The following is a 27235-nucleotide window of genomic DNA, read 5'->3' as shown; positions in this document are numbered from 1 at the left end:
GACAGACAGACAGACAGACAGCAGTCCAGCCAATCAGAGCCCGGGATCTCCAGAGATCGGGGGCGGAGCCACTGGATGACGGTGGAGGCGGGCTCGGGTTCTAGGCTCAAGTCCCAAAAGTGGCTTTTGGGTTACTCTGAGTCTTGACTTCTACCGGCTTTCATATTCCAGAAGGGCAGACGGGCAAGAGCTGTTGTACGGTTGTACGATTGCAACGGATCTTAGTGACTTCTTCATTCTGCCCTCGAGGACGGTTCTCCGGGAGCCTTGAAGGGGCAGGACTCTTCTGACTATTTATTCAATTCAGTGCAAAGTGTGCCAGAAACCCTTCCTGGCGCTCAGGACGCAGCAATGAACAGGACCTATGGGGTCCTTGCACTCTTGGGGCTTATGTTCTCGTGGGAGAACATAATAGTGGTAGGGAGTAAACTAACATTTATAGAACACTTAGCATGTTCCTGATTCTGTGTGAGCAAATGCTTCTGTGCATTATCTCATATATTTTCATAACAGCCTCAGTGGGTAGGTATTATCTCAGGAGGTTGAATCCTGTCGACTTTAGAAGGATTTTTCAGATTCTGAGGGAATAAAAGAGTATGGCAAAAGGAAGTATAATCGGATTATACAGATGGAAGAGATTTTAATGATTCCCTCATTCCATAGATGAGGACACTGAGGCCAAGAGAGGTGAAGTTAATGGCAGAGTACGAGGTGACATCAAGCCACCCCAGTTTTAGGCCAGTGACTTTTCCACCACTACTTCTCCTAACCTTCTCCACCTTCTAAGGGCCAGTAGTGGGGTTTCTGTACCAGGTACTGTGCAAGAATCATGTTGTTCCTCATAACTAACCTTGTGACAGTCGCTTTTAAAACTCTCGTTTTACATGTGTAAAAATATGCATGGGAAGTAGGCAGAAGGTAAAACCGAGTTAGAAGATCAAAGCGGACACTACATCATATTTCGGAAAGCTGGTAACATATTTAAATAAAGAACTTCGGCCAAACATTTGGGGCTTTTCCTGCCGTCTTGAACCTGCTACCTTTCTCGCATGTTATTTTCCCACTGGTTTGCAGAGGGTAAGGCATGTCTTAAATTTTACAGTTGGCATATAGGATTCCGCAGTTTTTTATTTACAGAAAAAATTGGTGAATGTCGTTTGTTTTTCCAACGATCACAGAAAATGGGAGCGTTTCCATTCTAATTGTAATGAGAAAGGGGTTGCTTGCAGTGGGGACTACATTTCCCATCGTGAACCGCGCTTCTCGTGAGCACTACGCCCTCCTGCTCTGGCCCAGGACGCTAACGCACCTCTGGGATAGTAGTTTTCTGGTGGCCCAACCGTTTCGGCTGCCCGGGAAGCAACCACCGGAAGTGCCTGCCCAGAGAGGTGGAGTCCCGGCGGCGGCGGCCGTTGCCAGGATCCCGCGTTGCCGCCTGAGACCGGTAATATGGCCGGGAGGAGAAGGAGAAGGCGGTGGAGGACTGAGCTGCTCTCTGTCACTACCAGTTGAGCCGTTTGCTTCCTGACAAGGCTTGTGGGGAGGGAACGCAGGGTAACCGTGCCGTGGGAGATCAGGTGTGTATATGCCTAAAGGGCTTGACTCAGAGGGTCCCTGCAGCGAGGCCATCCGGGAAAGCGGAATTGGCGCTCTGAGGAGCTGAAGGCGGGCTTCTTACGAAACCGGAGAGTCGGGGCCCGGATCCCGGACCTAGAGCCCTGGAAAGGCGCTGGCGTGGGGAGGCGGGTTCCCGGGCGCCCGCGGCCTTGGGCTTGCAGGTGATGCTCGGATGCTGACACTGCCTGGTAGGCTCTGGGGATGGAGCCTCGTCGGGGGCGCCCGGGAATGTAGACGTGAGGCGCTGGGATGAGAGCGGAGGGTCTGGGTAAATAAACTCTGGCCGGAGCTGAAGAACCGCCTCCTATTGATAAGACTGTTTGGGCGTTTTTCCTGCTCCTGCGATGCTGGTGAGGGCGGCGTCTCCAGTGTGTGCACTGGCCATTTCTGAACGCCGGTTACCACGACCAGACGCTCTCGGAGTGCTGTTTACTCTGCCTTTGCAACTCTCTGGGGCATAAGCGTGAGGCTAATTAAGCAAATTCTCTGGATTGCCCCTGATGCTACGAGGTAGTTCCCACTCTTTGCTTCTGTGAGTTTTTAATCCCATTTCCCTACTCCTAATTTAGGCAAATGGCAGGTGCTGGAGATTGATTTCATGGGGAAGGGTCTGGAAGCAGTGAAATGAGGAAGCCGTTGTCCTCCTCTCCACGTTTTTAAGTTACGTTTGAATCTTACTAAGAACCAAGCACTGTCACTGCCCTCCAGGAGTTCATAAAATATTGATAAAAACCATCATCATCGTCATCATCATCATCTGCATAATAAAAGCAGTCCCCATTTACCGATGCTTTCTGCATATCTTGCAATATAGTAGTTGCCATACATGTATTAGTTCATCGAATCTTCACAGAATCTCTTTGAGACAGATGAGATTACCCCTATTTTGCAGATGAGGAGACTGAGGCATAGAGATGGTAAGTGCATTGCCAAGAACATACAGCTAGTATATGCCTGGCTAAGAAACCTTCCCCCTGGATTGCCTCCATAAGCAATGTACGTCTTTGGGAGGATTGATGGGTAAACAACCAGGTAGCAAACAAAGCAAGATCTGTTCTGTGTTACTTTTACCATCCCCTTCAGTGACGTTTCTGGTAGCGCACTGGTGAGGAGTCTGTGGGGTTTGCAAAGAGGCTTATTTGGGGAAGGGTCGTGGATTGGCGATGGGGAAGACAAGGCATGTCTGGACTTGATGCAGCCGACAAATTATTAATTCAAGTGGGCCAGTAATGCCAGGTAGCAAAGTATAGGGGAGTAGATTTGTGGTTGGAGTGGCCTTGTAGTAAGGGTTCCCTTAAAATAAAACCCTGCTCACAGAGGTAATTGTGTTGTGAGAAAGGAAGTGCCCTCTTGCTTAATTATATAGGATACAGATGCTCACTTTTTAAATGGTTGCCTTCGCAGTTCAGAGGTGCCAGTTTCTTGGAGGATAGGATCATCCATGAATCTATTATTCTCTAAGTTCCATTCTTCCTTGCTAGCTTTTTTCTGGTTTAGCGTACATTATTGTTTGAGCTAATTGCCCTATTTTATTTATTCGATACTTTTTTTCAAGTGCTACTGTGTGCTGACGCTGTTCTATGTAATGGGGATTTAGTGGTGAGCAAGACTCAGAAAGTACCTGTGCTTATGGAGCTTACGTTTTGGTGGAGGAAGACAGACAAAAACAAAGGAAATAAACAAGATAATTTCAGATAGTGGTAAGTGCCATGAAAATTGGGAAGCAGCACTGTAATGTGGTAGTGACTGACAGGGTTAATTTAAAGGGACAGCCTTTCAAATTCAAAGGCTGGGACAAACAAACTAAGACTGAAGGATAAGAAGGATCCAGTCATGTTCTTGGGGATCATTTGGTGATTTCTGTAATCATATTAGCACTTGTATTGGGACCTTTAATGTATTACCGTATAATGTAAGTTATACATAATAATAATAATGTTATTGTACATCTGAAATGTATGTGACATACATGTACCGTTTAAAGGATGTGAATTTGACTTTCTGAAATAATGAGGCATCTATATGATGTTTTAGAAAGAAAAATAAAACTATTGCCATAAAGCTATTTTAGCAATATTTCCTTCAGTTTCCCAGACCTTTAAAATAGAATTTCATGCTTTACATGTGTATTTATAGGAAATATATTATATTAACTATATGAGTAATCAATTTGTGTTCTCTGTAATCCTGGATGTATGGGTTGTGTTAAAAAATATTTTGAAGTATTTTAGTAGAAATGGGGTCATTTGAATTCCTCTTACATCTTACCTTTTGTGTATTTTGGTTGTTAAGATATCATAATATGGGTTGAAATCTAGACTAAAAATTGAGGTCTTGCTATGGTTATGCAGTAAGGTATTTTTTTACTTTTGTTTTATGAATATGTTTGGAAAACAATCTCATTCACACTCTAGAGAACCATTTCTTTGAAACTAAACTCTCACTTAGCGTAGGTCAAATATAGAAATAATTAGAATTGATGGGGTGGTAGAAAGAAGTTCATTAAGAGTAGCAACATACCTTATTTTTTAATAATCTAACCATAATCTGAATATGCTTTTTCTTCATTTCTAATTGCTCTGTAGTTGGTCCCAACACTTGAGTATACTGAATTTTTAAGTAACTTGAGGTTTAGGGCACTATCATATTCTATCTTATTTCATCTTTGCATATCTTAAATCACAAATTGAATTTACCTACTATCTTTCTTTTTTCATTAATGAATTATTTTAAAATGAACACTTATTAAAGGAACATTATTGTATTAGTTTTTCTGTTTTCACAGTTCATTCCCTTGTTGGTTATGAATCTGATGTCTTATTTTTTATTATATGTTTATTTTTATTTGAAAATCCACAATTAATATATTTTTCTTTATTTAAAGGAAACGGTGTTGGACATAATGCTGTAGAAACAGGCAATCAAATATTTAACCCTTGCAGGATGATAGAATATGGTGGCTAATCCTTCACAGTTACTTTCTATTTCCATAGCCACCATCACACTTTCCAGTGGTGAAGCTACTGGGCTGATTATTTTAAGTAGTTTGGTAATGGTTTCAATTTTTAATAATAAAATAGAATTATTATGAGAGTCAATAGGTTTTCTGTTTTCTTCTGCTGACTGATTTGGCTAGTGATGATGGAGTCACAATTTATTTTTAAGATATGCAAGTAATAGCCTTTGAACTCCATGATAGGAAAAAAAAATTTAAAGTGGATCTTCTTTTATTTAAATAGCACTTCTGTCTTCTTTTTCTTATTTTCTTTTTGGCTACAAAAGCCCTTCTGTATTTTTTTTGTTGGGGGGAGGCCACCTTTGTATAATTTAGTTTTTCTTTTGCTGTGTAGCTAAATCTTGCTAAAAAAATATATTCTATTTTATAACCTAAAGTTAGTAAGGTGGTATAGAATTTTATGTCCTTTTAAGTAGATTTCACTGGTAAGGTCTCAGTACTTTTCTAAATTTGATTGCATACACATGTTCAAAAATATTTACTATATGAAGCAAGCCACCTTATACTCAAGAGTTAGCTCCTGATCAGTGAAAAAAATTTGAAAAGGCCAGTTCTAGGAATTTATGAATTCTAAGAATATCTCAGTGCCCTATAAAATTTGCTGAATAATTAAGATCTATTTTTATCAGCACATTGAAAATGACATTTTTTTCTTTTGTAGTGTGGTTGTGGGAAGATGGAGGAATATGAGAAATTCTGTGAGAAAAGTCTTGCCAGAATCCAAAAAGCATCACTATCCACAGAGAGCTTTCTACCTGTCCAGTTTGAAAGCATTTCACTTATTCGCTTCCATGGAATGGCTGTGCTTTCTCCTCTGGTAAACGTTCTTTGATTTTAAGTAACCTTTTTTTCTATAGTGAACCACTAAGGCAGTTCACAGGAAAAATAAAAGAAAGACTTTAAACATCAAAAAGATGTCTAACTTATTTATAATTAAAGAAATACAAATGAGTTAGCATTCTTTTACCTGTTAGATTGGCAAAGATCTGATAGGACCCAGTTAGTGTTCCTTAGGATGTGGGGAAAAGGCACTTTTGCTAAGAAAATCAATTGACTTTATTTTTTGGTGAGCCATTTGGTAGTGTTTATCAGAATTTGAAAGTGTACATAACCTTAAACTCAGCAATTCCATTTTGGGGAATATCTTACAAGTATATTCTCATCTAAGTGCCCAAAGAAATAGCCATAAGGTTATAATACCATTGTTCAAAATAGTCCATCAGTAGTGGACTAGTTTAACTGTAGTCTGTTTTATAGAATCTCCTACTACATGCCATTGAAATAAGTATAGTAGACCTAAATCTATGGGCATGGAAGGATCTGCATGAGCTGCCATAAATCACAGCACACAGCATACTCTTGGAGGCAGTGTAAGCAGTGGTTAAAAACCCAGCTCTGGTGCATTCTGGTCTGGGCTCAAATCATTGCTCTGCCACTTACCTGCTATGTGAACTTGTGGGTCCATTTCCTTTATTTGTTAATTAGGATAAAAATAATGCCTGCTACACAGGGCTGTTTTGAGGACTATCTGAACTAATATATTTGGATTTTTACTTTATTTTAATTTGTTTAACTATTTGGGTTTTAAATAAGGATATTGTATTCTTTCTCTGGGGAGAGGTAAGGAATTGTAGGATGAGGGTGGAGACACATCTTTCATCATAAACCTTTTAGTACTGATTGAATGTTTTTAAAATAATTTTATTTCAAATCAAAGTTAATACCATTGAAAGAAAGTGAGTTAAAATTTTTTTGTATAACAGGAGTTAAAAGACCAGTATTTTCAGCCAATTTTTTGAAATGAAATTTTCAAACATACAGGAAAAGTTGAAAGGATAGTACAGTGATTATCCATATATCTACTAGTTAGATTCAACAATTTTTAACATTTTTGCCCTGTTTGTTTTATCACAATTGTGATTTTCTATATGTGTATGTGTATGTATATTTACCTACCCTTTTGCTTTACTGCTGAGCCATTTGAATATTGCAGTTACATGACACTTCTCCCCTAAATACAAAGTGGGGCAAAAGTAGGTATACAGTTGTTCATATGAAAAATAATATAATAATTAATAAGTAGTAATATAAGAATAAACTGTTTCACATACAACTGTAAAACTATTTTTTGCCCCACCATGTATTCGATGCACATATTCTGAAAATAAGTATATAAAACCTCAGTACCATTATCACACCTAACAATAATAATTTTAACAATTTTAATAGCATCTAATATTCTGTCATATTCATATTTCTCAATTTGTGCTCAAAATGTCAGTTGTAACTATTTTTTTCAACCTGGATCCAGTCAAAATCTCTTGATCCAAAACAGTTCCTCTACCTCTTAAAAAAATTTGTCTTATGGAGGGGTAGGGAAAACATACAGACAACTGTAATTGAACAACAATAAAATAATTTAAATTTTAAAAATTGTCTTATGATAGTGAATTTTTAAAGTTATTTTGTAGAATGCCTTACAGTTTGGATTTGTCTGGTTGTTTCTTTCATGGTGATGTTTAACTTGTCCCCTAGTTCCTGTAGTTCTTATAAACTGGAAATTAAGTCTAAGAGTTTTATTAGTCATGTTAAACATTTTGGGCAAGAATTATTTGGAGATGATGCCAGGTACTTTGTAGTAAATTAAATCAGAAATTATATAATGTCTAGTTCTTCTATTTTGATGTTTCTTTTGAATACTTTTATAGTGGTTACTACCAGGTAACTCTTTAAAGGTATACATTTTTTTTATTATTAGTCTCTTTTTTATTAGCAAATAAACTATGGAATCATTCTTTGGTACCAGGCAAATAAGAGAAAATTTTAAAACAACATTTTTATCAGCTCCTTGGTGACATATTTGCTTGATTAGTTTCATATGGACCAAAATGTCTGCATCTTATAGCTTAGGATCTATGACTCCATCAGTTACTTATGTATAAGCAATATCTGATGTTTATGGATATTAATCCATGTTTTTATGTTATTATCTAATGGATGACTTTTGGTAACTTTGGAATAATTTTTTATGACATTTTCATTTGCATAAGTCTAAAATAAGTCGACTCCTTAACAGTGACAAAACTTCTCAGGACTTAATAATTAAAATTTAAGTCCACTTTAAAAAGCTAAAATGCCTAGAAGCCTTCAGTTTTTTTGGTACATTATATTTTTAGTGGCGGTTATACAATAAAGTGGAACCAAATATGTGTTTTAATTTTGTAGGCCAATAGAATGTCATCTATTTCTCTTTGGACATTTTCTTGAGGTAGCAAAGAGGCAAATTGTAGTTTTATTAGAAGGTTAGAAATTGAAGAATCTAACTGACCTAGTTAAGTAAGACATTGTCAAGTGAAAAGCTCAGCATTGGCCAAAAGGGCTGATTTTACACCTCATTTTAGAGCATTTAATAAGGTTTCTTTCTTTTAACTTTTTTTATTGAGAATAATTTACATACAGTAAAATACACAGATCTTAAGCACTAAAGTTCCATGAATTTTCATATATGGATGCATTTGTATAACTCACACCCACACAGAACATTTTCATCACCAGTGAAAGATCTTGGATATTCCATCCTAGTTATTACCCCTAGCCACTTCAGATTTTTTCACTGTAGTTCTAATCACTATGATTCAAAACTGATTTTATGCTTTTTTATGTTTCTGAAACATATTTGTGATGTTTTACAGCTTAACATTGAGAAAAGAAAGGAAATGCAATATGAAAAACAAAAAGCACTTGATGTAGAAGCAAGAAGGCAGGTTAATAAGAAGAAAGCTTTACTGACTCGTGTCCAGGAGATTCTTGAAAATGTTCAGGTATGTAATTTAAACTCTTTTCAGTTATAATTTCAGAAATATGTTTGCCCTCGATAACTAATTACAAATATACTTTGCTGTTTCTTTTTTGGGAAGCATTATAATTTGTGATATTCCATTTCAGTTACTCCAAGACAAATTCACTTGATTGTTAGTGATGCCTAGTACTTGAATCAGAGGGTACTTAGACAATGGAGCCATACACAGAATATAATTGCTTCTTGTCTGGGTCTTATGACTCTAAAAACATTGAATTCTCAGTGACAAAATGATAGAATTGACCATTGTAGTTTACCTCTGAGCTAATCAAGACGATTGACTCAATGACCTTATTCTCTTTCTCTGCTAAAATAAATAACTGCCCCCCCCCCCAATTTTTTTGGTGAAAATTCTGCTCTTAGATACACAAATGCAATTTAGATTAGATAAATAGAATTGCCAGATGCATCTTATATCCAAATTAAAACCATTTTAAACAAGAGGTCCATGCTTTCTGTAACTATTTTTATTTAGTTTAATTTAAATTTGTATAAGCAATTTGTTTTAAGGTCTGGATCTCATTGCATACTAAAAAACAAATGAATTTGATTGAACAAATAATTTCTGCCATATATAGCACTGTTTTGCTGGTTACATCTTTTTGTTTTTTCATATCTTTAGGGGTTTGTGGTTTGTGTAATTCATACTAGATGAGACATGTACAATGAATCTTGGATTATTTCCCATTAGCAGCTACCTTCATTTCTCTGTGGGTAGTAGATTTTAATTTGCAGATTATAATTCTCATACTAAGTTTAAAAATATAATATGTAGCTCAATAAGGGTGGTTTTTTAATTACTAGACTTTTTAAAATATTGAAACAAAAATGGTATATCATTCTTGGTCCATCGAGGAAACATATCAAATATATTACTGAAGAGATTGTTGTTGAATCTGAAAACTTTCTCTGTTTAATAGCGCATATACAGTGTTGAAATGTAATTAATTATGCAAGTAGAAAACTTTTATATATTAAAACTAGATCTCTAAGGCCTGTTTCATCTGTAAAACCTATGATTCTATTACAGATTTTTTTATTACAGATTTTTAAAAAACTTAAAGCATATAACCAAACACTCATGTTAATGGTATACAAAAAACATTAAACCTATGAAGATATTCATGAATTTCATTTCATGAATATACATTTGTTTTGTTTTATTTTGGTCCTGAGGTTGTGACTGAGTATACCTTGTTGTGCTGTGTATTGCATAGTACCTGGAAACCGTTACATGTCTTGGGATTTGTAAGGTAAAACAGGAGTGCCATATGGTCTAGGAAAAAACACATGCAAAACAACCTGAAAACCTTTCAATAATCAGGATTCTGGAGTCTGTATCACATAATATGACAGTGATTTCTGCTAGTTTAATACATGCTTGTATAATCTTTATTTTTTATTTATTAACTTTTAGAGAGAGGGGAAGGGAAGAAGAAAGAGAGGGAGAGAAACATCAGTGTGTGAGAGATACATCAATTGGTTGCCTCTCACATACCCCTAACTGGGGACCTGGCCTGTAACCCAGGCATGTGCCGTGACTGGAAATCAAACCTGTGACCTATTCGGTTCAAAGGCTAGCACTCAATCCAGAGCCACACCAGTCAGGGGTACTTGTATAATCTTTAGAAACCATCTAGTTCACTTTTAATGTTTTTGCACAGTTGAATTATTTAGATGCAAAATGTAATTTTATTTTTTCTTTTGGATCTTTTGTGTATATAATTGTTCTCATCTTAATTTATCAATTTTTTTTTTTTACTTATTTCGCTTGTAAAACCCATTAACAGATTCCTGTTTTATTCTTTTTCTTTTGTTATCCTCACTGGAGGACATTTTTTGTGTGTGTGCTTTTTTCACTGCTTTTAAAGAGACAAGGAAGCAGGGAGGGAGGAAGGAAGAGACAGAGAGACAGAAAGAAACATCGATGTAACAGAAACATCACTTGGTTGCCTCTTATAAGCTCCCTAACTGAGAACCAAACTCACAATCTAGGGATGTGCCCTGACTGGGATTCAAACCCACAACCTTTCAGTGTATGAGATGACATTCTAACCAACTGAGCCACAATGGCTAGGGCAACAGGTTCCTGTTTTAAATAGCTATCAGTTAATCAAATTGAAATTTGCTTTAATAAATTGGGTTTTAAGTGGGAATTTTTGTTATTTTTAAGTAATTTAAATTATATGACTGAGCCATCATTTACTACAAAATAATCTCATCATATTGAAAGGTTTTAGCTAATATTTGGAGTATGTGGGAGGCAGGAGTCTTATTACTAAAGTCTTTTTCTTAACCAATATCCAGGGCAAGTTAATCTTTGTTAAGGAGGGAATCACTTATGTAAGAAATATAATTACTTGCTATTTATCTTATACATTGTTATGCCTAAGTAATAGCTCTTGTCGGTGGAATGGTTGGTGACATTAACAACATAACCAGAAGAAAGTTAAGGAAAATGTTTCTATTTTAAGATTAAATTATACATGGATATATGATTGTGTGTGTATCTACACATGCACATTATGTTCATATTTGTTATCAGAATAGGCAATTTCCTTTTAAAAAACTCTTAAATAGACAGGGATGACTAATAGATGTTATTTATAGTAATTTGAGCTCCATGTGATATAGGATACTATAGAAAATGGTAACCTTAGTTTTTTATTGTGTTTTCAAATATTAGAACTCTGCATCTTCAATTTCAGTTTTGTTTTAGAAAACAATGAAATCAAAGGGTTTTTTGTGCAGTGAGGAAATATTAATTTTTAAATGAACTTTTTCAGGTTAGAAAAGCACCTAATGCCAGTGATTTTGATCAGTGGGAGACTGAAACAGTTTACTCTAGTTCGGAAGTTGGAAACTTGAATGTACCTGCTACCTTTGCAAATAACTTGCCAAGCCCTACTGAACACTCTACTTTAGCAATGTTTGAAAAGACAACTGCAATTTTGTCATCAAATAATGAGGACCAATTTAAATCTAATGGGATAGACTTAGCTAGGGATTCAGAAGAATTTAATTCCCTGAATCAATGTGGTAGTTCAAATATTAGCCACATGGAAAATGAAGCTTCTCTAAAGACCTCAGCAACCCCACAAGAGACTCTTATCTCTGATGGTCTCTTCCCAACAAATGAAGAAGAACAGAATTCATCACTTTTGGAAGAAGTTACTCCAGATCCCTACATAATGAGTCTTCAGAACCTGATGAAAAAGTCAAAGGAATATATAGAAAGAGAACAATTTAGACGCAGTTTGAGAAGAAGTGCAAAGGGAAGCATTAATGAGAGTCATTCAGACAAAGAAAATGATGCTGTTAAAGTGACTGACTGTGTAAAAGAGAAGGCCCCGTTGATGGGCAAACACTGTGGGTCAGTGATTCCCGATAAACCAAGCCTTAATAAATCAAATGTTCTTCTCCAAGGTGCTTCCACTCAAGCAAGCAGCATGAATACATCAGTTTTAGGTAGCTTTTATAAAGTGGACACACTTGTGGGAACTGGCCATCCCACTGTTTCAGATCCTGATTCTGATTTTAAAGTCATTCCCACTTTTGTTACTGAAAATAATGTTATCAAAAGTCTTACTGGTTCATATGCCAAATTACCTAGCCCAGAGCCAAGCCTGAGTCCTAAAATGCATCGAAGACATTCTAGGCCATCATCGGCATGTCATATACTTATAAATAACCCAGTAAATGCCTGTGAACTAAGTCCTAAAGGAAAAGAACAGGCAGTAGACTTAACTGTTCAAGATACTGGTGAACAAACAAACATACCTGAAACTGTGCCAAATTTACCAACTGATTTAACAGGAGTTTGTTCAAGCAAGGTTTATGTCAGCAAAAACACATCTGAAGCCATACAGGAAATGGTGTTAGGTAATTCGAATCAGGTGTGTCAATCTTCAGGAAATCAGTCAGGAAATAAAGTTATTCATGGACTTGTTATTGTGGAAGGTCAGTTAACATCTGATGGGAGAGGACCACACAAAATGGACAGTACATGCACTGCCATGCCAAGATCAAATGAGCCGTATGCCACCCGTCCATGTATAGCAAATCAAAATGATGGAACCATGAGTGGACTCAAGTCAGCCAGTGTGTTAGAGAAAAGTTGCAATTCACAAATGGAGCTGAATAAGTCTTATGATGTAAAAAACCCATCTCCTTTACTGATGCAAAACCAAAATACCAGACTGCATATGGACACCCCTACTTTGTCCTATGGAAATGAACAATTTTTGGATAACAGTTTTGAGAAAGTTAAACGGAGGCTTGATTTAGATATGGATAGTTTACAAAAAGAAAACTGCTCATCTGTCATAACAACTGGAATCACTGACCAGGAAAGGGAGCACGTACCAGAAAAAAGATATCCTAAGGGATCTGTCTACATCAATAAGAATAAAATGTTGGAAAGTATTTCTAAAGGTAAGAAACTTAGAAGGGTTTGATAGCTGTCAAGTAGATGGCACCTTTATTTAATATTTTTAATTGACATTTTACAAAATAATATTGGTAATCATCTTTATTTGTACATTAGTGTACTTAATTTCATTTATCAGAGAGCATATAATTAGCTACAGCTTATTGCCATTTGATAGGCTTTTGTTACAGGATTTTAAAATTTAAATTACGAATCTTTCACAGTTCACTTCGTATTACAGAAAATACTGTTAGTAGCTGAAGGAAAAAGTTCTTGTGTGAGACATCACTCATAGCTTTAATCCAGTGTATTGCTATGATGTCTTCTTGGATTGTGGTTTCTAATATTTTCATCAGCCCTCTCATTTATGATGAGATCTTCCTATAATTGGCCCTTCAGTAAACACTTTAATATCAAATTATTAGAGAAAAATATCACAAATAAGGCTCTGTGAGTAGTGTTTCAGGAATAGTATCTTTATTAATAGAAATTATTTCAAATTTCTGTTGCATCTAGTGTGGTATTAACAATTGTTAAAACATGTCTTCTTTGTTGCTCCTTACTTTGTTGTCATGGTTCACAGATTCTTCATTGCTGATATGGGAGACATACAAATCAAGCAAATGAAGTTCTTAGACATAGACATTTCAGCTTTAATGTGATATTTGTCTTCCTGGAAAAAACTTCACATTCTATAAAGTAACATCCTAAAAATTAAGTAGAGAATATAAGAAAAATCGGGTTGGAGCAGACCATTTAAAACTTATGCAACTGTGTAACACGGTTAAAACACTTCATAACCTGGGAAGCTAACCTGGATTATCCATGTAAACAACATACCATGGCTAGAGGCTGTCTCAGTGAATCCCAAAAGTACACAAAGACAACAGGTGGCAATTCTAGCATTGAAGCCATCCAGGTTGCTTTCAAAGTAAGCAAGGGAGGCAGTGCCCTTCTCTAGCAAGGGAGCCCCATTTCTTGTAGCACTGGGCAGCACTTGGTGAGGACAGAACCTCCCATATCATCATCATGTCATCATCATCATTACTATTATTACAATACTTTTATTTGAAAGCTTTGTTAAAAATACAACCTCTCGTATGGGGTACTTTGAGAAGGGAGAGGCAGAAAGGAGGAGCATGGAAAAAAGCTCACTTGTCTGCCCACTAGCACATGTTCAGCAGGACCTTTTTTTCACATTCATTTAAATGACATACTTGAAGCTGAAAGTGCTATCACAGGATAGGCATTTGCCTTAGCATCTCCCACACAAATCTTGATGATGGTGGGCATAAAGCAGTCCTTAATAAATTGACAATCAGCTTAACTCAGAACATTTTTAATAATACACATTTAAAATTTTATAAATTGTTCTATAATCTAATTATATAATAGCTTGGAAAATATTTAGAAAACAAAAGCTAATGTAAAAAGACAGACTGAAACAACTAGATCTGTACAAGTTCAATATGGCTCTGATTTTACAGTTTTCTACTGTATCATCAGTATCAGAAATTTGTTCCTTTGCCTGGCTTCCTTGCTCAGGATTTAAAGAAATACCTCTTCTTCCTGGTTTCATTTCATCTTCCAGATCCATCCAATATTCTCTAATATCAATTAGGAACCCCTTCTAGGGGAGAACTCTCAAGGGAGGGAGCCCCTCCCTAGGGACCTGTTGAATTGAGCAGGTAAGGTGGGTGAGATGCAGGCCTTTATTCGATGGCATAAAATAAGGATCTCAAAGAAAATGTGGTTCAAACAGAGGACCCAGCTATGTCTTGATTGTGTTATGTCAGATCCAGGAATACTCTTGTCAGAAGCATAATTTAAATAGGTGATATAAAATATCAGATACTAGATTTGTAAATTTTCTAAATCTGAGGGGATGTGTTTCTTTTCAGAAGGTGAGATACTAAAAAGCAAGATGTTAGCTTTTGAAGAAATGCGAAGGAGACTAGAAGAACAGCACGCACAGCAGTTATCACTACTCATAGCTGAGCAGGAAAGGGAACAGGAAAGATTGCAAAAGGTAAGGAATTAAAACATAGAACTATAGGGCTGATAAGTGGAATTTAGTTGGGGCTATCTAAAATTTTAGTCATGGATAGGATACTTGTAATTTTCTCCCAGAATATCTTAATTTAAGGGAGTCATTGATTTTGATATATGGATAATATTTTTATTACCAGAATGTGAGGTTTAATGTTTAGAGTCTTATCTAAAAATAATGTAGAATTTATCAGAAGGGTACTTTATTGAATCCTTAATTCAAAACTTAATATTTTTAAAAGTATTTTTAAAATATATGCTGAAATAAGCATCTTGTAAGAGTATATTGTAAGAGGAGGACATTTGTTTTAAGATTATTATTGTTAGTGTCCCAGGTTTGATTCCCAGCCAGGGTACGTTCCTGGGTTGCAGGCCATAACCCCCAGCAACCGCACATTGATGTTTCTCTCCCTCTCTCTATCTCCCTCCCTTCCCTCCCTAAAAATAAAATAAATAAATAAAATCTTTTTTAAAAAGATTATTATTGTTAATAATGTCACATTTTAAAATCAAGTAAATTGTCGATTTTATTTGAAGGATGAAAACAAAGTAGATAACAATTTGCTGATAATTATACATACTTTTAGCTAAGTCTAAAAATGATACTATTTGGGATATAATTTAACAAAATATCTACCATGTTATAATAAACTCTTATAGGAAATAGAAGAACAGGAGAAAATGTTCAAAGAGCAGAAAGTGATTACAACAGAAGCCTCTGAGTTGGATGTTAACAATGCAGTGGACTTAGAATGGAGAAAAATAAGTGACTCTGGTTTGTTAGAAACAATGCTATCTCAAGTGGACTCCCTCCATACTTCAAATTCTAGTAATTCTGGTAAATATTTAAAATCCTTTTCCATTTGAAAAAAAATATAGCAAGATATTTTATTTGGCACACTTTAAGATTGTAGCTTTTTTTCTTCAAGTATTATATTCCATGTCCAACCTACTGCTGTTTGCCACCTGCTTAGTAACCGGTGAAAAATTAAGTGATAGCAGCAGATCAAAGACCAGCAAGCAGGTGTTTGTGAGGAAATCCACCCTAGCAAGGAAAATACTGGGAAATTTGACTCAGAGCCCAGTCTTTGTTCATTCATGCAGCAGGTGATATGCTTCAAGTGAAAACACAGTTTGTTATCTCCAGGGCGATCTTGAATTACGGCACCTAATTCCTGTCCTGGTAAGAGTTTATCTTCGCATCTTCAATTATCCTGAGATGCTGTTTGTGTTGAAAAGGTCCATCTGGTACATAAGGTTAAAGTCCATAAATACTTTAAGTGGATCACTTTCAGAGGCAGTTGTCATTCTTTTTTGTTGGTGGTGGTGTTCTTAATGAGTGTCATGTTTATGTGGGTGTTTTACATATTCTGATTATTTGACATCAAGTATAATACTATATATTCCTCTAGGTTTCACAAATTCTGCCCTACAACATAGCTTTGGTTCTGTAAATGAAGCACCATTCTACCTCTGGGGATCATCAACTAGCGGCTTGACGAAACTCTCTGTAACAAGGCCTTTTGGAAGGGTCACAACTAAATGGTCTCAGGTGGGCAAACTTAATGATACATGTATGCTTATCTACTATTTATCTTTCTATATTTTTTGAAGAGCTACCTTATCTTAGGTTATACAAATGAGCCATGATATTTTCATCATACATCCACTAATTAAGCTTTTATTAGAGTTGAAACTAACACAAAGCATACATATATAGAAGAATTTAGTTCATTGTAGTAGATGAAGAAAAACGATCTTGAGTGTAATGCTCAGATTATTAAAACATTTTGTCTTTCTTATTTCTTCTAGGTTATCAGTCCAGAAGTACAAGCAAAATTTAATAGAATAACTGCTGTGGCAAAAGGATTTCTTACTCGTAGGCTCATGCAGACAGATAAATTGAAGCAACTTCAACAAACTGTAAAAGTAAAGATTGTTGTAAATTTGTATTTCACTTCTGTGTCAGTTTCTATCAGTCTTGCAATAGCCAAGTTGACAAATTAGTTCAGAACTTTGGCAGATCAAACTTTTTTAGCTACATAAAATATAGGCAATTGTAGAAATCTGATTATTAATCTCATTCAGATAATTTCTAAAAATAGTCTGTATATTTTTTAGTCTCTTTTTTAAATTTATTGATTTTAGAGAGAAGGAGGGAGGGGGGTAGAGAGATAAACATTGATTTTTTTTTTTTTTGTTCCATTTATTTATGCATTCACTGGTTGATTCTTGTCTGTGCCCTGACTGGGGATCAAACCTGCAACCTTAGTATATCAGGATGATGCTCGAACCAACTGAGCTACCTGGCCAGGGTAGTTAGTGTATTTTCACCCCACTTTAAAGTGAATGCTGTTTTGACTTATGATAAGGAATAGGTTTTGTGTTCTTAGTAATTTTGGATTTGAGAAAGAACAAAAGGAACCGTAGTGATCATGAATCCTTCCAGAAAAAATGGTTTTCAAAGGAGCATTTCATTTTTCAGGACACTATGGAATTCATGAAAAGTTTTCAGTCAGAAGCACCATTAAAGAGAGGAATTGTTTCAGCACAGGATGCTTCTCTTCAGGAAAGAGTGCTGGCTCAGGTAAATGTATAGGTCCTGAAGGCTTGGGGAAATGGAAATGCTTTATTTCTCTTCTTTCACTTAACCACTAAAGATACATTTCATTTAAAACTTTAACCTTTTTCTCTAAATAAAAATGTATGTAATGTTACTGAATCCTAACTTCATCTTTTTAAGTGGATACAATATTTTCTTTTTTGAAACTAGTTGCGAGCTGCCCTGTTTGGTATTCATGATATATTCTTTGTAATGGATGCAGCTGAGAGAATGTCTATTCTGCATCATGACCGAGAAGCCCGCAAAGAGAAAATGCTCAGGCAAATGGTATGTTATCTGATTTTGTAATGAATGAATGAAAAAGAAAAACTCTGTTTCTTCTATGGTCATGAAATACTTCCAATACCACATGTGTGGGTTTTCCCCCAACACCGACCAACCCTTTGACATGCGGAGTGTCTCACCATTCAATTCAGTTCTGACAATATCTACCTGGAGTTAAACTAGGTACCACAAGTCAAGAAAGCAGTTAAGATTGCCCCCAGTTCAGACTCCATTAGAAATTCCCAGGTTATCACTTGAACTTCAGACTGATGGCTATAAATTGGGGTTCCCATCACCTTCTCCTTCAGGTGACTAATTTTCTGGAATGGCTCACAGAACTCAGGGAAACATTTAACTTACACACTTACTGATTTATTATATAATAAAAGATATAATAAATATTACAGATGAAGAGACTCATAGGGTGAGGTCCCAAGGATCCTGAGAGCTCTGTTCCCACAGAGTTGGGACCATCCTTCTAGCACATGTATCTGTTTACTGGCCTGGAAGCTCTCTGAACTTTAGGGATTTTTATGAGGCTTCCTCATGTAGACACGATCAGTTATTAACTCCATCTCTAGCTCCTCCCCTGTTTCCAGAGAATAGGGTATGAGTCTGAAAGTTCCAAACTTCTAATCATTCTTGGTCTTTCTGATGACCAGTCCCCTTGTAGGAATCCACCCAGAGTCATCTCATTAGCACAGAAGATGAAAATTCCAGTGGGTTTAGGAGGCCTGTGTTAGGATCTGAGGTCAAAGACCAGATATTAGGAAAAAAGATGTTTCTACCACCCATTATCAATAGATTACAAGGGCCTTAGGAGCTTAGCTGTTAGGAACTTGGGTCAAAGACCAAATATTAGCAGGAGCCAAAGGCAGAAACATATGGTATATATGTTCTTCTAGGTTTGGAATGATTGATACTAAATATTATTTTCTGTTGACTTGAGCACCCTTCCCACAATTCTTAAGCACATGTAATTCCCAGGATTACCCAGCAACTTTTAAATATGCAGACAGATGTAAAAGAAGTTGGTGAAAGAATTGTATATTGTTGTATGATTAGAAGCTTTGAATGTTGTCTGTATGCCTGATAAACTATCATCTGCTCCTAATGGAATTTACTTGAAACTATCATGTGGCTTTGGCCTTTTTTGGAAATCAGAGTTAGAAAGAGGCTCCCAAGTTAATTTGAAATACATCATAGTATTGGAGATTTGTGGTTTGAATCATTGATCTTAGTATGTTGGCAAAAGAAAAACAAGCAAATTTTTTATTTCATTGGGAAAAAATAATTTTAATTATTTTTTAAAATTAGACTGCTTCAGTTATAAATACTAAGTTAAAATTCAAAATGTTAGTAAGAGACACTTGTCCATGCAATTAAGATCATCGTATACTGTAATTTAGTGGTATTACTGGTACTGCTAGAGCTTCGTTACTTTTGTATTTTAAAGGATAAAATGAAAAGTCCACGAGTGGCTCTTTCTGCAGCAACACAGAAGTCTCTTGATAGGAAGAAGTACATGAAGTAAGATTTTCTCATGTCATGTCACATTAATTTAATTATTATCAAACCAATTAACTTTAGTCATCTGTTGGTCTGTTTGTATATTTATACTGGAAGTAAAGAACAGTTCACTCTTCTACAGCTGAACTGAAAGAAATCCTTTTTTTTTTCATATATAAAGAGTTTTATTAAAATTTGATGGCAAAATCTGATTTCATCTTTAGGTAAATATATTTATTAACTACTAAATTTGTCAGTGTTCAACTTGTGTAATTGGTAGTCAATCAGATCTTAAAAGTCTAGTTCATCCTTATATGAAGTGTTAATTTTAAATACATTATTTTTCTAATATCCTAAAGACTTCATGGGAGGAAAAATTTAATGCAAGGAAAATCCAAATAATTATCTTATTAGAACTCTTTTTTTTTAAGTAGTCTTTAATATGTTTAATAGAAGTCTTCTCGTGGTACACCAATTTTTAAATGATGATTTGTTTACGCCACCCTGTATAAACATGTTTCTCCCCCTTTCTAAACATACTGCTTGTGTGTCCTTATTTTTATATTGTGTTAGAGCTGCTGAAATGGGAATGCCAAATAAGAAATTCCTGGTTAAACAAAATCCTCCTGAAACAAGGTGAGAAAAATCACTTAGTCTCAATGAGAGGCTATTTTTTATTTTTAAAGAAAAGAAAATGTTATAAATTTCAAGCGTGCTTTTTGTTGGCTTTTCTCCACTTTACCTCAGTAGAACATTCCCTGCTGAGTTGGAGGATCTCAGGGTCAAAATTCATATTAACACTTGGCCATACACCTGCTCACATGTCAAGCCTGGAGCTTTCTGTGGACATGCTCTCTCTGGTGGAAATTTGAGTCCATGTGTCCTGAGTGCAGTCCATAGTCCAGGGGGACTTTGATATTTATTTAAAAACCTTAGAAAGCTAGCTTACTATTTCTGACCTGTTTTTTACCCTTGTAAGTGTGAAGTTTCTTCTCTCAGATGTTTGAAAGGAAAAGTTGGCTTTTATAAAGTAAATAAATAAATTATCTTAAAATAGAAGGATTAATATTTATGTTGGATATCTTTACTGACAAAAACTAAGGTTTGGGCTCTTGGTGATCAAAATATAAGTACTATATTAATTTGATTTAATCAGTTTGCTTTGCTTTGTCATAATATATTGGCCATATCATCACATAGATGACTTCCACCACACTGTCATCATCATTTATTTATTGAAAGAAAATAGGAGGTGGGTAATGGCATTTATCCTGTTTAATTAACTTTTTATTTACTTTGTTAACAGAGTCCTACAGCCAAACCAAGGACAGAATGCTCCTGTTCATAGGCTACTTAGTAGACAAGGGTAAGAATGCAGCACATAAGGGTATTAAAAAATATTCAAATCAAGATTAGCTTTGAGAGAGAGAATAATTTAGTATTCTTTAAATAAAGGATAACTATTTTTTCAAGTGTGATTTTTTTTAATAGCATTAGAAAGATCTTGTAAAGTTCTGTGTTCAAAGATAACCCTTTGGTATACCTATTATGTATTATATTTTAATTATCATCCTGTGTTGCCATGTTTTTACTTTTCATTTCATACCATTTTGCTCATTAAATATTGTAAATATCTATATAGTAAGTTCAGCATCACCAAAGTGATTCTCCAACAAAGTACGTTGTAGTCTCCTGCTGAAACAAAGTCTAGCTTCCTTAATGAGCATGCATGAGACTTAAATTCTTTTCAAGCTTATTTGTGCTAAGAATAGTTATGCAGTATGGTTGCTTTCTTTGAATGTTGAACATCTAGACCTTAATGCAAGTGACTTATTAATTTTTTTATATTCAATTAGAACCCCTAAGACATCAGTGAAGGGGGTTGTGCAAAATAGACAGAAGTCTTCACAGAGCAGAGTGCCTAACAGAGCGCCTGTTTCAGGTGTGTAGCAATGAGTTCCCGAAGCCCATGCAAAAGAAAGAAGTGTACAAGCTGCCCCGTAATGCAGGCCTCACACATTCTGTCCTTGCCACCATAATTCTGGCATATTCACAGACATTTTTACTAGTGATCATTTGCGTTAGTATTTTGTGGCAGTCAGGAGATCTTAGTAAACCTGGTTTCAATTTTAATTTCTGTAACAATTCCACAGAAACACTTTTTTTTAATCTGAAAAATTTGTAGAATTATACATGCTTAATTTAGAGACCTTTTTATGAATGAGTGAAATGTATTGATGACAATGATTTCATTCCTAAGTCTATGCATGTTGAGTTTTAGAGAAGTGTAGCTATTACCCAGGAATATTTTATCTGCATAGAAAGGAAAGAATTTCTCCCTCTGACCACAAGATCACATGTGAATATGCCAGTTGGGAGGGGGTAAGGTTTTTTGTTTTTGTTTTTGTTTTTCTTAATCTTGTGCTCAATAGGAAACTTCAGTTAAATCTCTGTGTTCATTATTTCAGGATTCTTTAAGGGCTAAACTAAATACTGTATTTTTAAATTCTATGTATGGTGGCAAGAAGACAAATTCAGTGTTGAGCCAATGCAAAAGGCTTAAGCTAATGTTTTAATACTTTTTAGGTATATTTGTTGAGACATTTTGATAAGCTCACCAAAAATTTACCTTATCCATTAAAATTACTTTCAAAATGCTTTTCTTTAACTATACTGCTTTTTACGCATTTAAAAGAAATTGATATTGATCACCAGAACAAAGGTTAAGTTTCAAGCAATTCTAATGTCATTAATATACAATTACAATATTTTAGAGCTTTTACTATTAAGTGATTTTCTCCAAAAGGAGGGAACAAGCAGCATATGAATTTTTTTATGTTATCACCACTTGTTCACAGAAGTTCAAAGAGGGAACAAGATATTGATCATAACTTGGAAATGATGGCTGACTTTTTTGCATGTAGAGAGTGAATTTATTTGTAATGTGTATATAGATGATAATTCAAAATGTCATCTTTTGGAAGTCATCGTGAGTGAAGTGGGTTTTTTTAAAGGGGATTAAACAAGTGAAGATCCAGCTTATGCCGGAGGTAGTCAGAATCAGCTGATTCAAAAGGTAACCTTTTGAAAGAACTCAGACCAAACACCAGATCTGTTGCTTGTGAAGTTATAAGGAATTTTAAGACATTTTCAGTTCTTTTTCCCATGTTAGTGATATGCATTGTGATAAATCCTCACTAGTTGGCAAATCATTGAGAAATTAGTATTGCTTTGCCTCATATTATCTGTCACAGTGACTACTCTCCATGTTCTTTTCTCATGCATTTCATCTCCACTGTTTGTCACTTATGAACCTATAAGCAAAATAGCAACTACTGTTTTTATTCAGTAATCCTCAAGAGTGTAAAGGCTGAATAGGAAGTCAATGCAGTTATTGAATTTCAGTATTGAGAATTATTATGGTTTAATTGCATTGCAACAGAATTGTTAATACAAATGAACTTAACTCTTGAATTAACATGTATAATTAACATTTATCTAAACAAATACAGAAATTCATTCCTGTTTTTCTCAAGATTTATTTACATTGGGTTGTCCAAAAAGTCTGTTTAGTTTTTTACATAAAATAAGACATTTTTCATTTTCACCAGTAACTTTATTGATACAGATATTTTTAGTATGTCAAGTATCTCCCAGGTGGTATAATATTGATTGTTCTCAATGTCTCGATTTGATCACTGTCAACTTCAGCTGGTCGACCCAACAGTGGAGCATCGTCCAGCGAGAAATCCTGCATGAAACTTCGCAAACCACTTTTGACACATTGGATCAGTCACAACACCTTCTTCATACACTACACAGTTTTTTGTGTGTGTGTTTCTGTTGTGCTTTTACCTTTATTGAAATAATAAAGCATAATATGCCAAAAATGTTACATATTTTTGCATCTTCAATATTAAAGTGGCTATACAAAAATTCACCAATTTTTATAAGTTTTTAAAAACTGCACACTGATATGACAGCTGTCAAAATACAATCTAACATTGTTTTGAATGAAGTTAGACAACTAAGCATTACTAGAGCCATCTTATAAACCAAATGAACTTTTTGGCCAATCCAATATACAAGTGCATATTTAAATGATTTAAAAAAGTCTAGAGAACTTTATCCTTTTACATTAAAATGAAAATTTGGGATATGACTGATTAAAATTCTAACTATGAATCTCAACACAGGGATCCATAGTTGTTCTTGATAAGATTATTCTTTCCTGTTCAGATTTTTAATGGCCTGCATTGTTTCAAACAAATTTGAAATTGTGCTTTGATGTGAACAAACCATTTATTAAGCAATTTTAGAAAACTCATTTTTGTTAAGATGATAGAATAACATACTGTTAGACTGAAATAGAATGCTAAGATGTTAAAATTTGCTGCAAAGCACTTAATGTTTATAGTTTTTACAAACTAAATTGCAGTTCTCGATTTCGTGTATTTTAACACGTATTTGCTCATTTTATGATTTGTGCTTAACTCAAGTGTTAGTGAAATTCAGAAACCACTAATTAAAGCAGTTTAGAAACCAGTAACACAACATGATTAAGAAATATAACAAATCAGGTTGAATTCAGTTCTCAGAATCTCTACTTCTAGCTCTGTTATTTAGGCAGATTACTTATTCTCCTGTGTCTCAGTTTTATTATCCTTAGGATGAATAGACATTAACAGTTTCTACCTCAGTTTATGTAAGGATTAAATATGATAATGTATATTGCTTAACATAGTGCCTGGTATATAATAAACACTCATTAAATTGTATCATTATAGAAAAACTAACATTGAGAAATAATAATAGTTTTGCTCTATTTTTAGGAGTATATGCAGGAAAAATCCAAAGAAAGCGGCCAAATGTTGCGACAATTTAAGAAGACAACACTCATTAGGATAAAAGTGGGGAGGGTTTCACCTATATCATTGTCCCTGCCCAAAACTTTTCACGTAACCCTGGACTCTGTTTACACAGACACAGTGACGTCAAAGGGCTGAGTAATTATGTAGATAATATGGTCAGTCTGGCTCATTCCTTCCCATACCATTTTCCTCTTAATATTAGGTTTGGGTGAAAACAAATTAGTTTAATTGATTCTGTTCTTAACTTGTACAAACATAAGTTTGTTTTATGTATGCATATGTCTCTTGAGAACCTTTTTGTAAACTTAAAAGGGCATTTGGGTTTATTTCTATAAAATACTGAAAAGGTATGATAAAATGCAAGTTGTGAAATACAAATTTCATTCATCTCTAGATACTGATTGCTGAATTTGATAAATTAGATACTGGGGAAATTATTGCAGAAAAATGTTTTCCCCTGGTTTTGTAAAAACTGATTAATCTCTCAGTCTTCATATTTTTGGACTTAATAGGATTACCACGTAGAATAAAACGCTTGCCTGCTGATTGTGGTCCACCTAACATTTACCACAGAAGCACCTGGGGTCACTATTTGGATCATAAGCACATGTGTCTCTCAACAGCTAGTCGTCTTACAGATATGTTAGGTTTAATGTATGTTACCCTAGTACTCTTTAGAAACATTTCTGCTAAACTATAAAATCTTTCTGTGGTGGGTGGCAACTTTGGTGAAGACAGCACAATCTTCCTGAATGTAGTGGCATGCATTATTGCATTCATTTCTGTAACATAGAATGTGGCATGCAGTGTTATTTTCTATTTAGTCTGTATATTTTGTGTCTTCATAGTCTGCTTTTTCTAGCATGCTTGATTTAGGAGAGAATAAAGAGGTATATAATAATGCAGACTTCCAAATGGGATAGTAATATTGTCTAGTTGGAATTTTGCATTATTTAAGAGGCACTGCTTTTTAAAGTTTTTATCACTAACGTATTCATTTAAAATATAAACCAAAAAATGTTATGAAGGGAATATGATTTTATGAAAAAGAATGCCATTGATGATTTATGATAGCATTTCCAAAAAGGGCTTTGTGCTTCTCACACAAAATTGGGACTGTGTACATTTAATCTTTCTGAATTTTTAAAAAATACTGGTATTTTGAAAATGGAGACTATATATATTCCTAATATTCTTTAAGAATGGAGATAAAGATTGTTTTCTTTGATTTTCTGTTCTGTTTAAAATGTAACTTTTTCTAACTATACGTAGAAAGTAATAACATACTCTGTGTAAACTTGATTTTCTTTATTGAGATGTATCATTTATTGACTGAGTGAACAATGAAATTAGAAGACAGTCAAAAATGTGTCACCAATTTTTTTATTTGTAGGCAAGTATATCAGATTATCTTCTTAATATGATAAATTGTGCTTTATCACTCCGAAGACTCAGGAGACAGCTTATTCATATCATTGTGGGTTTCCAGCAAGAAAGATAGATACTAAAAGTTTTCTGTACACTAATGCAAATTAGCTAAAATAAATAGTATGTTTTGGAGAAAGTTAAAACTAGTTTTAGGTTAAGGATGAGAAACTTGAGTTTTTTTAAAGATAAGAGCTTGTGTGTTTTACACATTTTTTTAATGTTCACAGCTTTTCTCATAAAAGTGCCAGCCATTGTTTTGTGCTTTCAATGGATTTTTATTTATATACATTATTTTTTTAATATTTACTTTGAAGTGGAATGTCCATTAATGTAAATTGTATTTATTTTTATACTTTAATTTTCAGTAGTTTTGCTTCTAGGTAAAAGGAAAAATAAACTTTTTATTTTAAAGAAAATCTAGTTTGATCTCTTTTATTTACCAGGGAAAGGACTATTAAGGGATAGATATTAAAAAGTATCTGGTCAAAACATTGATACTGTAATGTGATCGCTTTTTACAATTAAAAGTCTCATGAAAAGTATATCCTTTATTTAATAGGTGACCTATACCAGTGCTTATTCCAGCAGTTAATTTTGCATGAGTTGGACTTCTCAGAAGACAAAAAGTTCACTAGAAGTGGAAATGTCTTAGCTTATTAAGAGCTGGAAGCCTGCTTAAGAGCGAATGGGAGAGAACACTAAGGTTGAGCTCATATAAAAGCTGCAAATTTGCAGTTTTAAGGATCCAGCTCTTGTTACTGCCTATTGTCTAATGTGAGCCCGGTGAAACTCCTCATTTTCACCTCTTACTGAGATTCTGCATTTGATAATCTGCAAGGCAGTGTGAGAACAGCCCCTCACTTTTCCCACAGCTACCCTTTAACTATTTATCGTTCATTTCATATATTGGGAATAATGGGAATGACAGAAAACTCCTTATCATTCATACTGCAGGGAAAGCAAGGACCCATTCTGGAGATGAAAATCTTTGTTTCCTGTCAGGTGTCGCTTTTTCATGAACAACCACAATCTCCACCTCTTCCCCATGAAAAGTAAGAGTTACAAAAAACAATAAGCAAGTAGAGTTGGAATGCTACCATACTAGGCATATGTATATATTGGTTATAAAAAGAGAAAAACAAAGACTGAGTTGATAAATACAGCAAATCAAACTGGAAAATGGTGCTGTGGAGTCAGATCCTTGATCAGGTTTTAAAGACAGCTCTGAGGGCAAAAATGTTGTCTAACCAAGGTTGTACTTGACTATAAGATACTACCTTTTCCTTTATTTCATGTTTTCTTGCTTTTTCAGTTAGTCCCTCCATGGCTTTCAATTCTTCACTTTCTGGAGGTGATGGACAAAGTTGCCCTCTGGATGGTGGCTTTTTCTCAGCCTGCGGTAGGTAAAATCCCTTATTTACAGTTTCCATGGGTTTCCATAAATAACCTGTTTCCTGATGACTTGCATTATCTGTTGAGTGCCCATCGGGGTCCCATGGAACTCTTCCAGAGCAAGGGCCATGAGAATAGGCCAAGGAACCTATCCTGGGCCAGGACTCTTCAGGTGAAG

At 35.0% G+C, this 27235-nt stretch overlaps 1 protein-coding gene across 4 annotated transcripts; it reads left to right on the top strand.

Moving 5' to 3' along the window:
* The first annotated feature begins 1277 nt into the window (after window positions 1-1277).
* On the top strand, window positions 1278-26076 carry CCP110 (centriolar coiled-coil protein 110). 4 transcript variants are annotated; one of them, XM_028507546.2, is made up of 16 exons: window positions 1362-1577; window positions 3173-3317; window positions 5295-5450; window positions 8326-8454; window positions 11279-12926; window positions 14823-14950; window positions 15631-15808; window positions 16383-16522; window positions 16783-16899; window positions 17456-17557; window positions 17744-17860; window positions 19314-19387; window positions 19940-20002; window positions 20673-20732; window positions 21223-21308; window positions 24199-26076. In XM_028507546.2, exons 3-16 carry the CDS (start codon window positions 5310-5312, stop codon window positions 24249-24251), a joined length of 3036 nt encoding a protein of 1011 aa, XP_028363347.1. In that variant the 5' UTR covers window positions 1362-1577; window positions 3173-3317; window positions 5295-5309; the 3' UTR covers window positions 24252-26076. The 4 variants fall into 4 exon arrangements, with proteins under 4 accessions (XP_028363375.1, XP_028363366.1, XP_028363347.1 ...); XM_028507574.2 differs by lacking the exon at window positions 21223-21308 and having other exon boundaries at window positions 1278-1577; window positions 24199-25589; XM_028507565.2 differs by lacking the exon at window positions 3173-3317 and having other exon boundaries at window positions 1325-1577; window positions 24199-25589.
* Window positions 26077-27235: the final 1159 nt, after the last annotated feature.

The sequence above is a fragment of the Phyllostomus discolor genome, chromosome 3 (assembly GCF_004126475.2).
Source record: "Phyllostomus discolor isolate MPI-MPIP mPhyDis1 chromosome 3, mPhyDis1.pri.v3, whole genome shotgun sequence".
NCBI lineage: Eukaryota > Metazoa > Chordata > Mammalia > Chiroptera > Phyllostomidae > Phyllostomus > Phyllostomus discolor.
This window is presented reverse-complemented; position numbering and strand designations above follow the sequence as displayed.

What these genes read in the sequence shown, in the direction of transcription:
- CCP110 (XM_028507546.2), top strand. Translation starts at nt 5,310, where the DNA reads ATGGAGGAATATGAGAAATTCTGTGAGAAAAGTCTTGCCAGAATCCAA. An exon ending in TGGCTGTGCTTTCTCCTCTG is followed by an intron (nt 5,451 to 8,325) that starts GTAAACGTTCTT and finishes GATGTTTTACAG; the next exon opens with CTTAACATTGAGAAAAGAAA. An exon ending in AGAAAATGCTCAGGCAAATG is followed by an intron (nt 17,861 to 19,313) that starts GTATGTTATCTG and finishes TGTATTTTAAAG; the next exon opens with GATAAAATGAAAAGTCCACG.